Source organism: Macaca mulatta, chromosome 13 (assembly GCF_049350105.2).
Source record: "Macaca mulatta isolate MMU2019108-1 chromosome 13, T2T-MMU8v2.0, whole genome shotgun sequence".
NCBI lineage: Eukaryota > Metazoa > Chordata > Mammalia > Primates > Cercopithecidae > Macaca > Macaca mulatta.
This window is the reverse complement of record NC_133418.1, coordinates 55,803,730-55,822,593: the sequence shown is the minus strand read 5'-3', so window position 1 is coordinate 55,822,593 and position 18,864 is coordinate 55,803,730. Positions and strand designations below refer to the sequence as shown.

At 37.8% G+C, this 18,864-nt stretch overlaps 1 protein-coding gene across 1 annotated transcript; it reads right to left on the bottom strand.

The window, feature by feature from the left end:
• Window positions 1–672: 672 nt before the first annotated feature.
• GKN2 (gastrokine 2) lies at window positions 673–8,209 on the bottom strand. The gene is made up of 6 exons (XM_077960268.1): window positions 8,094–8,209; window positions 5,955–6,008; window positions 5,378–5,515; window positions 2,683–2,793; window positions 1,846–2,002; window positions 673–990 (listed from the first exon to the last, which is right to left on the bottom strand). Exons 1-6 carry the CDS (start codon window positions 8,148–8,150, stop codon window positions 908–910), a joined length of 600 nt encoding a protein of 199 aa, XP_077816394.1. The 5' UTR covers window positions 8,151–8,209; the 3' UTR covers window positions 673–907.
• Between the last annotated feature and the right edge of the window lie 10,655 nt (window positions 8,210–18,864).

Below are 18,864 nucleotides of genomic sequence, written 5' to 3'. Positions count from 1 at the left end.
TCCATCTAATCTCTAGTGAGAGTCCCATGTCAGCTCAAACGCAAAGGCCGGGGGTCTCTGCAGCTAGAATCCCAGAGGTCTGCCGCAAGAGAATAAATTGTTGTTAAAGTAATTCCTCTTTGCTCTGAATTTGCATTCAGCCGACCGTTCATGTGTGACCCAGTTTCACGATCTGAAATTTGTACACAATGTGCAATTTATTTGAAACATCGGAACTTGCTTTTCTGCTATATATTGACTTGGCTTTTCTAGTTACGTTTTCACTCCCGTTACGATCTTCAGTATGGTGCATCTTTTCCTGGGTGTTAGGTGCTCCTTCCTCTCTCCCTTTCTCCTTTCTCACTCCAGGACAACACATATTATAATAATGTTTATTCAGGTTGAGTCTACTGCTTTGGTGAGTTAAAAGACATTTTAACTCATATGAATGGCCCTAAAAGCCTTCACCTGAGCATTCAAGTTGTTTGATAAGGGTATGCCATGTCCCTCCCCTGGCCAGGTCAATGCCACCACTATGTGAGCCTCTGCTCTACCCAGTTGCCCCCATATATTTGGATGGTTAGATGGGAAGCTGGTCCAGACGGCAGATGCAGAAATGGAAGTTCGACCCCAGCTGACTAGTCTGCATGTGACCCAGTGGTGTTATCTGGGAATTTTCACACATTATGCACCTTATTTAAAATTCTGGCAATTTTATTTCTTCTGTATAGTGACATAGACATTGCTTGTATTCCCTTTGCTGCTTTCAAAAAGCAACAAACACCAAAAAAATCTGTAAATACAGCATTTATGTTTTCTGACTGAATCTCAAAATTAGTTGGGGCATTGGGAAAGAATTTAATTTGACTTTTGAGTGTAAACCAAGTATGTATTTCTTTGAAAAGATAAAACAAGAGGGCTGATCATCCTAAACATGAGTGTCTGCGCAGATTGAAATTCCCAAGATGCCCAGGAACCCAGCCTTTGCACAGTCTCCAGCACCAACATTATCTGGAAAAGGGGAAATTTTTCAAAGAAAGAGCATTAAAAAATATATTATTGGAATTATTAGAATAATAACATATTTGCTTAAATAAAACCGACAACTTTTGGAAGTGCTGGTTGGCTCAATCCCAGTGATATTATGCCATTCTGTATCAATGGCATACCTGTGTGCCTTTATTTGCTTTATGAATGAGCACTTAAAATTTTTTTCTGGGCAGTAGATGTATAATAAACATGAACTCTTCTTTATCTACCTTCCACTACTCTGAGAAATTTCCTTTGTTGTGTTCATCATCAGCTGGCCCGACCTCTTTCACTCTGGCTGCTCTGCCATGTTTAGAAACTTTGTATAAAAATGACAGTAATATCTGCAGTGGCATATGTTACCCAGATGAATCAGGGTTTTTACTCCCTGTCTGTAAGTTCACTTTGCCTCCTCTTTCCTGCACCAATTCTATTCTAGATGCTGAGAGCATTTCTTAGTGACTTCCTTCTTATTATCTTCCAAAAGATGCTATTCTAAGGGCCCAGAAGACTTTTTACTACTTGAAATTCTTACATATGAAAGTAAACAAGAATCGAGTAGTTTTTCATTGGCACCCAGGAATCCTTTATTCCATCCTCTCTTTTCACTTGTCAGCTTCTTCACTAGATTATATGTTCCTTGGAGACAGTTTAATTCATTTCTGTATTCCTAACATTTAGCACAATTTATACACATGGCATGTAATGAATTCCCAAAACAAACTGAACTGAGTACTGTTTCCATTTATTTGCATTTCACATGGCACTCAGCAGAGCACCTGGCACATAGTAGCTTTCAGAAAATATTTGGTGAATGAATGATTTATTGGTACTCACGTGTGTTTTCAACCACTTCCCCTTTATACAAGGGGATATGTTTGCAGAGTTTCTCAATGGGTGACCCAAGCAGGAACCAATCGATGTCTTTGATCAGAGACTCCAGAGGGTTGTACTTGACCCAGGTATATTTGTTGGAGAATATGTTGTCCAGAGCCTAGATCGGTATAACAGAAAACAACATAAAATAAATTGACCAAAATTGGTGTACCTTATTCTAAATTGTGATGATTTTTCTGTTTCAGATTATTAAACAGAAAGAAGTTAGGGATCTCAAGGCGTCATCTCTTTTTGAGCACTCTGTCAGTGAAGTAGCCTCATTAGTAATTACCAGTGTTATTTTACCTCTGGTGGCAATGAAGCCCAAAGAAGGTAAGTCCCATGTCAAAGGTGGCACCTATAAGAAGTTGTGGAGGGAGACTTAAACCTTGGGTCTCTAGCTGAAGTGCAGTGTTTGTATATGTTCACTATACTGTATTATTTCTTTGCATCTTTGTGTCATTGAATATTAGAACTCCTCTTATTATTCTTCCAATCATCATTTCTCATAGCCCTGCTCTGAGAAGATAAGCTGATCAGTCCTTGCTATGTCACTGGAATTTATTATAAGTTCTTGTATTTAGGACTATGTAGTGGAAATCAAGCTGAGATTTGCTCCTGCTCTTAAAAAATAATAAAATAAAAGTTAAAACACTTTAATAACTTTAATAAGTTGAGTATCATATTTATGGTAAGGCATGATAGTATGATCTTCTCCCTCACTCTCTTCATTTCTCCATAAATACCAGTATTGCCTGGCTTAAGAATAGAGAATACTCAAGAGTGCCCCAGAGTTACCTGTTTCTCATAGCTGTATCGTTGAAGATTGTTCAGAGGAGGGGTGTTCTGAAGGTCCATCTTCAGGATAAAGCAGGCTCCTCGGGAGAGCACCCTGGATGCAATGTAGCCCTGAGGCAGCAAGAGTACAGTTACTGATCCTCCCCAGTTCCCTGAATCTGAACTTGGTGAAGATGATGTCTGAACCTTGGAAGAAAGACTTGAATATATGATGGGATTGCTTTCCAACCTGCAATCAACTTTATCCACTTGACTTATTTTACATAACATTTTCATTTTTCTTCTTGTCATTTTTACCCCTTTGAAATTTTTGCAAACCCATGACTGTATTCTGCTTTTCATGTTATGGAACCAGGGTCTGCAGTTTGAGGTTTGAAAGATTGAGAAGAAGCACTTATCTGTCTCTTTCCATTATTTTATTATTATTATTATTATTTGAGACTGACTCTCACTCTGTTGCCCAGGCTGGAGTGCAGTGGTGCAATCTCAGTTCACTGAAGCCTCCACCTCCCTGGTTCAAGCGACTCTCCTGCCTCAGCCTCCAGAGTAGCTGGGACTACAGGTGTGCACCACCACACCCAGCTAATTTTGTGTGTTTAGTAGAGATGGAGTTTCACCATGTTAGCCAGGCTGGTCTCGAACTCCTGATCTCAAGTGATCCACCCACCTTGGGCTCCCAAAGTGCTGAGATTACAGGCGTAAGCTACTGCATCTGGCCTCTTTCCATTAATTTTATTCTGCCTCCTCCCCAATTTGGGATAAATAGAATATTCTTTAGAACTGTGCTGTCCAATATGATAGTTTTTAGCTGTATACCACTATCTAAATTTAAATTCAAATTAGATAAAATTTAAAATGAACTTCTTCCGTTACACATTTTGAGTAGTCAATAACCACAAGGGCTGGTGGCTTCCCTATTGGAAACACAAATCTAGAACACTTCCAGCACTGCAGAAAGTTCTATTAGACAGTGCCGCTTTAGAAACTCTCATAAGCATACCCACACCCACACTCATGCACCCCCCCACACATGTCTCATCTATCCTCTCCTCATTTACCATCTTTTCTTCCTGTCCAGTTTTCTTCATCCCTTCTCCACTTCAAACCCAAGCTGGCTGGATAGAGATGGGTTGGAATAAGGTGGGATTGAAAGAGCAATGGAGGGTGAAGACCCTGGGGCCAGAAGGGACCTAAGGCCACTGAGTCTTCACCTGGAGTGAAAATTGTCTCTAGAGAGTTCCAAATAATGATATACCCTAGAAAGCTATATCTAATAGAAATCTTTCTGGTTCCTATTTTTCAATTCTCACAAATTGTCGGTTCCTAAAATTCAAAAATAGATAGAGGCTGAGCCTGGTGATAATGGAAGAAGCTTAAAGCAAGTCCTCACTACTCTATTTTTTTTAAAGACAGCTTTGGGATTTCCATGACAGTTGCTTAAAAACAATTTCAGTGCCACTTCCTTTTAAACCACATCTTCTAATGACTCTGTACTTTCAAATGTGCCATTGAACTTCCAACACCAATGGAAAAGAGGAATGTGAAGACATTTCTAGAAGAAAAGGGACAGAGAGCGTGTTCAAAAGTCTAGTGAGATGAGCTGGAACCTACTTATATCCATAGTGAGTATCTCGGAACCTGGGTAGAAGCAGGTTCACAATTGGTTGGTGGAACAAATGGAAAACAAATGAATAAATAAATGACGAAGGGTAAGTTTTCAGAGCAGGTTTCTGTGACTTATTGTTAATGCCAGTATCTAACACTTGAAAATAGTTTAGTGCTTTTAGTTAGCAAACTTTCTTTCTTACAGAAAAAGTACGATTTATTGCCTAGCCTATGTATATAATTAAATGTGTACAGTTGCTCTGGATTTCTGCTATGTTGTGATTGCTTTTTGATTGTTCTTTTTACTATCTTTTTATTTATTTGTTTATTTATTTATTTATTTTTGAGACAGGATCTCGTTCTGTCACCCAGGCTGGAGTGCAGTGGTGCAATCTCAGCTCACTGCAGTCTTAACTTCCTGGGCTCCAGCAATCTTCCCACCTCAGCCTCCCGAGTAGGTGGGACCACAGGCATGCACTATCACACCCAGCTAATTTTTGTATTTTTGGTAGAGATGAGATCTCGCCATATTGCCCAGGCCAGTCTCCAACTCCTGGGCTCAAGAGATTCTCCTGCCTCAGACTCCCAAAGTGCTGTGATTACAGGCATGAGCCACTGTGCCCGACCAAGTGTTCTTTTTCTGCATGATGTTCTGTGTTAGAAGCACTATTCATTCATTTATTCACTCAACAAATGTGTTTGAGTGTCTGCATGCCGGGCTTTGCTTTGTACTTTGGTTACTCTTCTCTGCACTTTCTGAGCCTGTAGTGGGATAATAGCATCACTCTTTCAATTTCTACCTGAAAAGGTCAAGCAAATGCCTATGTTTCCTGTCATATGTTTTTCTTCAAAATGGTTTTGTTTTTTAACCAATTGCTTGATTATTTAAAGAGAAAAGTGAAAGTGAGGAATTCTTAAAGAATTACAAGGTTAAATCTAAGAATTCAAGTATGTATGATGCCAGATAGATAGATGATTGATAGATAGATAGATAGATAGATAGATAGATAGATAGATAGATAGATAGATAGATCTCTCTGCTCTTTAGAAAACTCGTCCTGAAGAATATGAAAATTCATTTGCTGCTTACATGTTTATAGTCAAAAATTGTGGTAGAAGAGCATGATCCTGCATGGATGTTGACAATGGCGGTATTTTTTTCATTGTCAATTGTCACTGTCTCCTGAACATTGTCACCATTGCTGCTTGGGCTGATGATGTTAAAAACCTAGATTGAAAAGAAAGACAAAATGTTTTTCCATAAATCTTATACATTTGAAAGGCAACTCTTTCAACAAAATTAAGCCTCTGCCTGCTATGAACAAGGGATTAAAAACTAAAACTCTCCACTGGGGTCCCAATCCAAAAGCTTGTGATGCCATAAGAATGCAAAGCTTTTCCTTGGAGTTTACTATATTATATATGGGAGTAGCAGTGATATCACAGGAGAAATGAGACTGACTAAATTTTAAAGCAATGGCTTACATTTGCGAAGGTATTGTGGTTGGAAAGGAATAGCCAAGCTCATTGTTTCCATTATTGGTTATTTCTGAGATTCCATCCCAAATAAGGTATATGGCCTCTCTGCCGTCTTTCAGGCTCTCTTGTACCTTCCTTTTCCTCTCTCAACATCTCTAAGAGATAAAGCCCATAGGGAACCAACTCACCTCATATCCATGAGATTGCATCCCAAAGATGGTCAGCACCACCAGAAATGCCACCTGAAAAACAGACCCACCACATCCATTCTCTATAGGGTAGTCATCGAGGGTGGGGACAGGAGAGAACACTGGACAGGAAAGGCACAGATATCTCAGAAAATGTACACCTAGAGACAGTGATAGCACTCCCTTTCCAAAGTGTGAAGCACACACATTCACTCATTTGACAGGCATTTATTGAGTTCATTCTATTTGCCAGGCACATGGTTCTACATTTGCCACCTAATTCCAAACTCTTTCTAGCATTATCACCATCTAGATAATAGGAGAAACTTGGGGCAGGTGAGCAGTGAAGGACTCATTTTACTATGGAAATACCCTGGTATGAGTCACACTGGCTTTGGATAACAGTGGTCAAATTGTGTCCTCTTGTAAAAAAACAAAACAAAACAAAACAAAAAACCAAAAACAAAAACTTTAATCCCTTAAGACTGAGAGGGTAATACAGATTTAAAATGAATCATGGGTGGTAAAGACACAACAGGTTCCTAAGGTAAACTATGAAGATAGAATGCTTGAGAGCACAATTCACTTTTGAGGCTGACATCAAGGAAAACCCTCATATTCTCCTACAACCCACGCCTTAGTGATACTATCATACAAGTGCTGGGCCCACAGGTCGTGAGCCGACATTGAGGCAGTTCTGATATTTTGCTGTAGTTCTATAGGAGTCTGCTGCAACATGCTAACCCAGGTTTTGTGCCCTCTCTTCTGAACATCAGTGAACTGTACTATCACTGAAAACTACATCAGTACAGAGTTGACTGTGCTGTCATTGAAAACTACTGATGAAAGGAGTCTTGGGGAAGGGGGATATTTTTAAGAACTGTCAGTGGGACTTTCCTACTTCCCTTTCCATCCCACCCTTAATATTTCTCTTCTGGGGACTGGGAGTAGAGCATCTAACAGAGACCTGTGTGCAGATATTCAACCTTCCATAGGGATACATCTTCTCTTACCACAGACCAGCTCTAGCAACATATGATACTCCTGTATATTCTATTTAATGAGTCTAAAATAGTGATTTGAACAAGTAGTTGAAGGGCTAAACCACTTTAATGGTATGATTAGAGAGAGCTTGGGGAGTGTCCTCTGCCCCCAAATGATCTCCCATCCAACACTGTGGTTAATACACCATGGTTATATAATAATTTTGTGCTTCAGGGTTAGGTCTCAGTTTGGAAAATCAAGACAGCCCTGAGAGAGGGAGCTCTTTAAGCTGACAATCTTTAACACTTTAGAAAGAAGTACTTAACATTTTGCTTTCCCCCTTAGCAGCTGAATGGGAATAAAGGACAGAGACTGGGGGAGCGAGATCCATTCTAGGTCGGAACATAGCCCACTGTCCATGGGGCACTGCAATGTGGAACTATGGAGGCTGGGATCAGATGGAGGAGTGGAGTGGCCATAGAAGGAACGTTTTGTCCCAAGGGAGAATTTAGTCATAACAGGAGGCCGTTGAAGACACTCTGGCTGCTTAAGTTTGCCATGATAGTGCCTGCAAGTGGGGATTAAGATGGATAAATTACATTCTAAATCCCACATTTATGGGCTTGGGAAAATCACAGTCCTCTGACTCTCAGTCTCCTTCTCTGTAAAATGGGGAGAATACTACTCAGCTCATAGGGTTGTTGCAACGAATAGATGAAATTATTCACATGAAATGCTTAGTCTAAGGCTTAGTATGCATTTGAGAAATAAGAGGTACTATTATTACTACTACTGATATTATTTTTAAATTACAACTTTTCTCTTAGATAGCAAATGTAGTTGTTTTAAATAGCCCAAATTCCCTATGAAGCTCATAATAAAGGATTATTATCAAACATCCTCCAAATCAAAATTATCTAGAGATTTCTTTGTATTTTTGTATTTTCTTTTAAGTAAGCATCTCAAAACAGGCAAAGGACAAAAAAAGTCAGACTTATTCAACACTATTTCTGCCAAAGGTATCATTAATTCAATCACAGAAGCTTAGAAGCATGCACAGTATCTAAGACTCCCAAAATCCCTGGCGTATTAGATATGAGCATTGTCTGCAAGCAGTCACTACAACAGTGTCAAGAAGCAGAAACAAATACTCACAAGGATTTTCATTTTGCCTGGGGGAGGAAGGTGCTGGAGTAAGTAAAGCTGTCCCATGCAGGTTCTATCCTTTATATGGGCTTGAAGATGTGGATATCTCTTTTTCAAATGATCACTTTGGAAAAGACCATGTCTATATCTCTGGCACACCCCAGCAAACTCCTTTATCAGAATTGAGATCCAATCACATACCTGATATCAATGAAGTTCATTAGTCAGTCATGAAACTTCACCACTTGGTCACTCTGTAAATATTCCCTGCTATCTGTACTATGCTGCACTTGAGATTTTAATTTCCACCCTTTAAAAATATTGCATGATGCTTGTTCTATGCATACATTTTGTAGGTCTATAAGGACAAATTCCTAACATCTCCTCCTAAAGGAAGGGTGCTTCCTTAAGGTCTGAGTTGGGCTCCAACTCAATGTCTTTTCACCACTGTTCTGCTGGCTGAATTCTTCCACAGAGGGAACGGATATGAGACTGGGTGCCAAGACAGTGGCTGGGGAGGTCTGCTTGGAGAACAAACAGTCTAGGATCTAGGACTTTCTTCATTCTTCCCTTTAGATTTGGTGTCAATTTCCAGAAATTCATGAGGAACAAGACCCAGAAGGCGTTCTCCCCCATTATCAGGGTTAACCAAATTTTTACATTAAGCTTCGCCCAAAACTGTACGTTAGAGAGGTCTAGTTATTTTGCAGAATGTTGAGAAATTCTCAGATTGAAAAAAACAGGAGAAAATAAAGTTTAATTTGTGTAATTTTTTTAACATGACAACTAGAAATGGCTAGTTCATGTCAGGGTATAATCATGAACCCAGGAAGGGAAATTTAAAAACAAAACAAAAAACAACAACAACAACAAAAAACAGTAAATTGTGACTGGGCGCAGTGGCTCATGCCTGTAATCCCCGCAATTTGGGAGACCAAGCTGGGCAGATCACCTGAGGTCAGAAGTTTGAGACCAGCCTGGACCACATGGTGAAACCCCGTCTCTACTAAAAATACAAAAAAATTAGCCAGGCGTGATGGTGCCTGCCTGTAGTCCCAGCTACTCGGGAGGCAGAGGCAGGAGAATTGCTTGAACCTGGGAGGCAGAGGTTGCAGTGAGCCAAGATCATGCCACTGCACTCCAGCCTGGGTGACAGAGCAAGATTCCATCTCAAAACAAAAACAAAAAATCCGGTAAAATGCAAAATGTAAAATATTGAGAATCACCACCGTAAGCAAAGAGATAACATAAATAATGGCCTTGTTCTGCAGCTGAAACAACTTCCTAACTAGCAGCTTTAAACAAAACTGGGGCTCTCAAAAAGTAGACATCTGGGCAAGTTAAGGGCCACCTAGTTCACTGGAATCCCTCTACCCTGGCTGTTCAGTGGGGATGGATGTAAAACACACAGTTTTATTAAATCTTTCTGAGATAGCAGTTGCAGAAAGGATTACAGTTTTGTAATGCACCTGCAAATTTTCTCTCATATCTGGCTTCAGATACTCAGAAAAGCAAACCAGCAATGCCCATAGACATTAGGCTAATGAAAGTATTACATGCTATCCTCTACCATGTCCCCTTCCTGTCCTCAGGAGTTCTGGGTCTATAGTCTAATAATGATCATTGCTAGCATTTGTAGAGCACTCAATATGTTTCAACACTTTCCAAACACTTTGGATATATTGATTCATCTGATTCTCATATCAACCCTAGAAGTTACCTTCTATCCTGTTCCATTTTACAGATAGGAAAACCAAGGTGCAGGGAAGTTAAGTAACTCTCTGGGATCACACAACTTTGAAAGGCAGGGATTGGGATCTGAGCCCAGTTTAACTCCAGAGTCCACACTCTTAACTCTGAAAATGATACAGCTTCTCTGATTAGTTGCTAGGTCACTGTAACTCCTTGCCTTGCTGAGACAGGAGCATTTGCCAGGAGGCTTCTGCTTCCAGAATACTCCCTGACTGAAAGATAGACTTGGAAATTGTCAGGCCTACCCACAACTCAGAAGTGAAAACTAAAATGAGAAGTGGTGCTTGTAAACGTTGTTATGAATGCAATTCCTGTCTTCACTCCCAGCTCCCCGCTGAGGGGGTGAAATTGCTGACCTGGAAGGGCCTGGTGCTGACCGTGCCCACCTTTGGATACCCTGACGCAGTGGGTCTGAGAAGGGGTGTGGGCATGTGGACTTCTAAACTTCCGTGGGTTATTCAGATTGAACGCTGTTTCAAGTCCCATCTAAACCTCTTACAAGGAAACTAAGAGCCAAACAGGTTAAGGAATTTGCCTAGGATCATAACTCATACTAGTTAGTATATAGTTTCTGGTAAAGATAACTCTCCCTCAGGCCTTCTGGCATTCAGTCCAATATTCTTTCGTTGGTAAAGCACCAAAAGGTTTAAAGTAATACTTCAGTGAATGAAGGTATTCATGTTCATTTGTCCACTCTTTTGAAAAAATTATTATTATACTTTAAATTCTGGGATACATGTGCAGAACATGCAGGTTTGTTACACAGGTATACACGTGCCATGATGGTTTGTTGCACCCATCAACCCGTCATCTACATTAGGTATTTCTCCTAATGCTGTCCCTCCCCTTGTCCCCCAGTCCCCGACAGGCTCTGGTGTGTAATGTTCCCCTCCCTGTGTCCATGTGTTCTCATTGTTCAACTCCCACTTATGAGTGAGAACCTGCGGTGTTTGGTTTTCTGTTCTTGTGTTAGTTTGCTGAGAATGATGGTTTCCAGCTTCATCCATGTCCCTACAAAGGACATGAACTCATCCTTTTGTATGGCTGCATAGTATTCCATTGTATATACGTACCACATTTTCTTTATCCAGTCTTTCACAATAGCAAAGACTCGGAACCAACCCAAACGCCCATTTATTCACTCTTCTATATGGGCCATTGCTTTGCTAATACAAACGGTGCTGACACAGATGTTTTTGTACATGTTCAAAAGTGTCCTGTAGTGTATGGCTTGCTTGGGCCACAGGAGTATGCAGAGTCAACTATCTGCTAGTTCATATCCTTTCCCCTTTTTCTAATTCTTGTCCATTTTTTATTGCTATGTAGGAGTTCTTTTCATATTCTGAATAAGAATTCTCTAATAATCTCCTAGTCTATGTAGCTCATCATTTAGCTTTGTTTATGGTGTCCTTTGCTATACAGAAGTTTTATTTACATTTTGATGTTGTTGAAATGAGCAATATTTCCTTCTCTAATTTGTGCTTTTTAGTCTTGCTTAAGAAATGCTTCCAAGGTCTTTAATGTATTTTCCGACATTTTCTTAAAATCTTGCATCTTACATTTAATTTTACTGCTATGTTTTAATATAGTATTAGGTTGCAATCTAATTTTTTTCTTCATTTGGGTATCCAGTTGTCCCAGCATCCATTATTGAATAATTCAGGTTTTTTCACTAATTTATAATGTCATATAGTTTCCATGTATGTGTTAGTCTATTTATTGTCTATTCTATCATTCTATTTGTCCATCCAAATGACAAATGCCTCACAGTCTTAATTTCACTGTCTTTATAAGTAAGTTTTAATATCCGGCAGAGCAAACCTTCCTCCAGCCTTGCTATTTTTAAACACTGTCTTGGCTATTTTTGTGAATTTTCTGTATTGCTTAGTTGTTTTTCATTTCATTGATTTCTACCTTTATTAGTTTTTTTTTAAATTTTCGCTTCCTTCAGAATTATTCTGTTGTTATTTATGTAACTTCTTGAGGTGAAAGCCACCCATTTCTATTAAATCTCTTGCTATTTTTTAAAGCATAGCATTCAGCAATAAATATTTACCTCTAAGTACTTTTTATTTGCATCTCACAACTATTTTGATCAGTTCTTAATATTTCTTAATTTCCATTGTGATTTTCTCTTTAATCCACAAGTTGTCGAGAATATTTTTCAGTTTCTTGAGTAAAGATGGTTCTCCTTTCTGTCGCTCTTTCTTCACCTTTTCCTCTCTTTTCCCTCTCTTTCTCTTTCATCATCTATAAACATTCCAATGTTTGAAATAAATGTATATTTTATATCATCAGATTGCATTTAAAATGGATATTTCCCTTAGATCAAGCTTGTTAATTTTACTTTTCAAATATTCTATGTTATTCCTAATTTTTTATCTACCAGATCTAACTAATTCTACTAGAGGCATGTTAAAAACCTTTCTTAGGACTGTACTTTTGTCTGTTTCTATGTCTTGTTTTTGAGTTTTTGTTTGATGACATTCACAACAACGCCCTTTGGAATATGCAAATTCATCTTCAGTGTATCGTACTGGAGAACTGTCTTTCATTCTTATGTAATGTTACCACTGTGCCTCTATTTATGTTCATTTCTTTTCACCTTTGGTTTGCCTTTTTAGGACTATCTGGGTAGTAGACTTCTTTGTTCATTTTATTTTTAACTTTTCTGTGTGGCATTACCTTAGATGTTTCTCTAGCTTATAGTATTTTACTAAGTTTTATTTATTCTACAGTCTGAAAAACCCTTTTAATATGTGAATGTCATCGTTTCCTATATTGTGATTACTAATACAATTTAGACTTTTTTCTAGTCTTATTTTATTGTACACTTATTGCTCTCTTTCTTAGCATTCATTCCTATATTTTTTGCCTTCTTTGTACTGATAAAGATTGCATAGTCTCCTTTTTCCCTTATCTTTCTGAAATACGTATTTTTTTTTATTATTTAGGGCTTCCTTTGAAATTTTAACAAATATACTTAATTATCCATATTCCTTCAAATCCAAAAATCATCCTATGTTTTGTTCTTCCTTAAAGACATAGAAACTCAGTACTTTTATGAGCATGCTTTCTATCCCAAGAATGCTATAATTATGTAGTTTTATTTTCACCTCTAAAAAAATCACACAGGCCAGGAGCAGTGGCCAATGCCTATAATCCCAGCACTTTGGAAGGCTGAAACCAGCAGATCACTTGAGGTCAGGAGTTCGAGACCAGCCTGGCCAACATGGTGAAACCACGTCTCTACTAAAATACAAAAATTAGCTGAGCATGGTAGTGCATGCCTGTAATCCCAGCTACTTGGGAGGCTGAGGCTGGAGAATCGCTTGAACCAGGAAGGCAGAGTTTGCAGTGAGCTGAGATCGTGCCACTGCACTTCAGCCTGGGCAACAGAGTGAGACTGTCACAAAAACATACACACACACACACACACAAACAAACAAACAAACAAACACCTCAAAATAGTTAAGTGTACCATCAATGGATAATTACATTTACTAAGACATTTTATCAACCTTATGCTAATTATTTCTTATAGCTCGAATACTCTATTTTCTTTTTGCTTAAATATATCTCTTAATAGTTCTTTTATTGGAAGCTTATTGTTGCTAAATTCTTTTGTTTTTCTATGTTCAAATAAGTATTTATTTTCCTCTCACTTTTGGATAGTAGTTACAGGTTGACAGTTATTTTCTTTGTAGCATTGTGAAGATATTACTAGACTGCCTTCTGGCACTTACTGTTGCTTCCGTGAAACCTGCTCCCAGTGTAATGGAATGTTTCTAGTTTGTTTTTTTCACAGTAATATGCTGTTTTATTTCAGCCTGTTTTATTTACTAATTTTACTCTTCCTTATATATGTAATACCTTTGTTTATGTCTTTAAGTATCCTAGACATCTTTACAGATGTCTTTTTCTCACTATTGTACTGTTCAAACCAAACAGTAACATCTACTCTCACTATTGATTTGGTTAGTTGCCTTTCTTGACAATTAGACCCATTTAGACCCATTATAACTATTAGTTTTTAAATTACAAAATAAATCCTCTGTTTTTACAATATTTATCTGAAGCACACTCATGCTCTCTGTCTCTCTCTCTCTCTCCCTCCTTCTGCAACTCTGTTCTTATTTTCCAGGCGGCATATACTATATCAAGCTCACCATGTCTAAAATAAAAATTGTTGCACTCCTTTCCCAAAGCTATTCTTTTTTCTGAACATTGTTATTTCTGTTGACAATTTATCAGGTCTTTGGGCTACCCTTGAGTCATCCTTGAGTCTTCTATCTGTTTTCCTCTGTAATGCCTCTCTCATTTATATCTTTTTTTCCAATCCATCAGCCCAAGCTCTATTGCACATTCTTATTACTGCACAGTGTCCCTATCACAATGACCTTCATTAGTCAGAATATTGGCACTAACTACTCCAACAAACAATGCCTAAATCTCAGTGCTTTCACAAAATAAACTTCTATTTCTCACTCACATAAAGTCCAAAGCAGATGATGCTTATGGTGGGTAACTCTCCTCCATGGAATGTTTTGTGGATTCTAGCTTCCTTCTTATGTGGCTGCCATCTTCCCACATGACTTCATGTTTTTCCTGGCATCACTCAGCTGGCAGATGGAGGTTCAGACTGACAACATGGAGAAGTCACACCTGCTTTTAAATTTTGCTTTAAAAAAAAGCAATTAATGATCTTTTGCATTTCATGCAGTTAGGCTTATATGTCTTTTTCATATGATTTGTTTCAATATTTTTAGGCTTAGAAAATCCTTTTCATTGCCAAAATCAGATTAAAGTTTACCTATATTTTCTTCCAGTTTTTTATGGATTTCATATCATATATATTATTCACATTTATTTTTAAAATTAATTTGGAATTAATTTTTGTTTATGGTAGGATCTATTATGCATCAGCTTTTCCCACATAACTAAACCCTCATCCCAAGGCTATTTAAAGCAGAGTCTTTTTCCTCCCAATAGTAGTTTTTGAGCCCTTGCTTGGGGTATGGCAGAAAATGGCATGGTAATGAATTAAAATACTTCTAATGTATGAGGGAGACAGTGAGTAGTATCTTCAACTTACATAAAGTTTTAATAAATCCACAAGAAAATAGTTGACACATAGAATTTTTTTTTTTCTTTTTGAGACAGAGTCTTGCTCTGTTGCCAAGGTTGGAGTGCAGTGGCAAGATCTCGGCTCACCACAACCTCCACCTCCTGGGTTGAAGCAATTCTCCTGCCTAAGCCTCCCAAGTAGCTGGGACTGCAGGCACGCACCACCACGCCTGGCTAATTTTTGTATTTTTAGTAGAGATGGGGTTTTACCAGGTTGGCCTGGCTGGTCTCTAACTCCTGACCTCAGGTGATCCACCCACCTTGGCCTCCCAAAGTGCTAGGATTATAGGCCGGAGCCACCGCACCTGGCCAGGTGTTTTGTTTTGTTTTGTTTTGTTTTGTTTTAATGGGCGAATGACCTGATTAGAAGGAGAGGAGCAATCATAGGAGGTGGTAAAGAGTTGAGGCCTCAGAAACATCCTACCTGGATTTGAATTCCAAGTTCCCTAACTTCTCACTGTGTGCCTCAGCAACCTCATTGGGAAAGAAAGAACAACAAAATGCCTCCTCAAAGCATCAATGTGAACATTGAAAAGTTCACATACATAAAATATTTAGAATAATTGCTCACATAGACTAAGCTCTCAATAAACTTATCTAATAATATTATCAATATTTATTACAAAACATACCAAACCTCATAAATGATTAGGAAATTATACATTTAAACAGCAGTATTAAAATGGAACTAACACATCTAAAAAATCCCCAATTATTATTTTTTAATCACTTCTAAATAAGGCATGGCCTAAACAGGAAGTCACAGGGAAATTTAAAAAATATTTTTAATTCAGTGGAAGTGAAAATACAATATATGAATATTTATGAGATGCAGCTTAAGTAGTACTTACAGAGAAATTTATAGCATTAAATACTTAGAAAAAGGAAAGATCTCAAATAAATTATCGAGGCATCTACCTTAAATTTGAAAATAAATATCAAATTAAACCTAAATCAAGCACAAAGCAAGAAGTAATAAAGATAAGAGTAGGAATCAACGGAATTAAAAATAGAAAAACAAAAGTAAATCAATGAAAAACACCAATGTCTTATTTAAATAATCAATCAAATTGATAAATCTCTAACCAGACCGTTCAAGAAAAAAAAAAAAAAGAGGACATGCACTATTCATATCAGCATTAAAAATGGGGACATCAATACTGATCTTAAACCCATTAAAAGAATAACAAGGAAATATTACAAACAATTTTATATCCACAAATTCAACAACTTAGATGAAATGGAAAACTTCTTGCAAGACACAAACACCAGATCACTCAAGAAGAAATAAATAGCCTGAATGGCCCTATATCAATGAAAGAAATTGAATTTGTAGTTAGAAACCTTTCCCCAGAGGAAGCTCCAGGCCCAGGTGACTTTACAGGTGAACTCTACCAAACATTTAAGGAAGAAATAATCTGAATTCTATACAAATTATTCTAGAAAATACAAGAGGAGAGCATACTTCCCAACTCATTCTATGAGGCCAATATTACTTTGACACCAAAAATAGACAAAAATAATATAAAAAAAAGAAATTACAGATCAGTATTCCTCTTGAAAAAAATAAAAAATATTAGTATATCGAATACAGCAGTGTATAAAAATAATAATACATAACGCAAGTGAAGTTTTTCCTGGGACTGTAAGGTTTGTCTAACATTTGAAAATCAATCAATACACAGCAGGTTATCAAATAACATTGTTTAGTTCAAAGTGTTTCATTATAATGCTGATGAGAAAAAAATCGATTTCCAGCCAAGGTCACTCACTGTCTGTGTGGAGTTTGCATGTCCTCCCCATGCCTGTGTGGGTTTTTTTCCAGGCACTCCAGTTTCCTCCCACATCCCAGACATGTGCCCATTCAGTGACTAGGCATGTCTACATGTTCCAACATGAGTGAGGGTGAGTGTGTGCGTGAGTGTGCCCTGCAATAGGATGACATCCTGTCTAGGGTGGGTTCCTACCTTATGCTCTGAGCTTCCGGGATAGGCTCCAGATGCCTACCACCCTGAACCAGAACAGCGGCTGGAAAATGAAGGAATGAATACAAATGTTTGTCAAATAAAAAGTCATAAAGTATATGCCAGTCATATAAATGCATATCAATAAGCAGTGCCCAGTGATCCCACTATATTTGTTATTGTTTGTTTCATAACTGTATGGTGGCAAGAAGTACTCCATATAATTTTCTCTTAGCAAAATCTCTTCCTTGATTTAACCCACCACTACTACACCACCTTCACTCGCTGATTCACCAGAAACTGGGAAAACAATTATCTTACTTGTTTTTATGAATGTTTCTTAAATGTATGTATGTATAGCGTGTATTTATTTCAATGTTTAATATAAAACATGTTTTTGGTCTTTATTTAGAAGTTTGATGATGTTTTTGTGACCAGAAACAGGCCTCAGGAACTTAACTCTCATTTATATCATGTGGCAAAAGTCCTGTGGTAAAATTGACTTTTTTTTTTTTTTTTTTTTGAGATGGAGTTACGCTCTTGTTGCCCAGGCTGGAGTGCAATGGCACGATCTTGGCTCACTGCAACCTCCACCTCCTGGGTTCAAGCGATTCTCCTGCCTCAGCCTCCTGAGTAGCTGGGTCTACAGGCATGTGCCACCACACCCGGCTAATTTTTTGTGTTTTTGTATTTAGTTTCACCATGTTGGCCAGGATGGTCTCAATCTCCTGACCTCATGATCCACCTGCCTCAGCCTCTCAAAGTGCTGGGATTACAGGCATGAGACACCGTGCCTGGCCTGATTTTTTTATACATAATTTCACCTAAAGTTGCAGTTTCCATGAACCTATTCATGATAGTAAGTGAGGACTTACTATAATCTAATATATTGTATACTAAAAATGAAAAACCATGTGTTCATCTTGATAGATGCAGCAAATCATTTGACAAAATTCAACATACACTCAAGATAATAACTCTCAGAAAACTAGAAGTAGAAAGGAATGTCCTCACTCTAAGAAAGAACACCTATGAAATACCTTGAGTTAACATCATCCTTAAAAATTCACAAACAGAAAATTCATAAATTGGAGCTCAGTAAAGTAAAAACTTTTGCTCTCCCAAAGACAGTCAAAAATATAAAAATAAGAGGCAGACTGGGAAAAAATACTTGTAAAATACATATCTGATATGTACATCTGATAAAGAATTCATATCTAGAATATATATGTAACTCCCATATTCAATAATAAGAAAGCATACATTCCAATTTTAAAAACAGTCAAAGATTTGAAAAGATGGTTTACCAAAGAAGATATACAGATGGCAAATAGGTGCATAAAAAGATGCTCAGCATCACTGGTAATTAGGGAAATGCAAATTAAAACCATGATGCGATGCCACTATACACCAATTAGAATGACTGAAACAACAAATAAGCAAACAAAACAAAACAAAATTGAAAAGTCCAAGCATTGTCAAAGAGCAGAACAACTAGAATAATCATGCATTGCTGGCGGGAATGCAAGATGGTAAACCACTTTGGAAAACAATTTGGTAATTCATCATAAAGTTAAATATAATCATCATATGACCCAGCGATCCCACTTCTAGAATCTGAACATGAATATTTGCAGTGGCTTTCCCTGTAATTACCCAAAACTGGAAACAATCCAAATGTCTTTCAAATGAACTGTTATATGAATCTCAGTGCATTATGCTGAGTGACACTCTTGTCACCTATACACAACAGTAAGCACAATCCAACTCCTACCAAGACTAACATAAAACCTCACGCAAAATGCCTATTCACCTCAGTTTCTATCACCCAATAGGTTGTATCCAACTTTCAATAAAAAATAACAAGTCATGCTAAAAGCCAAAACAATTTAAAAACTGTCTGAAGAGACAAAGCAAACAACAGAACCAGACTCATA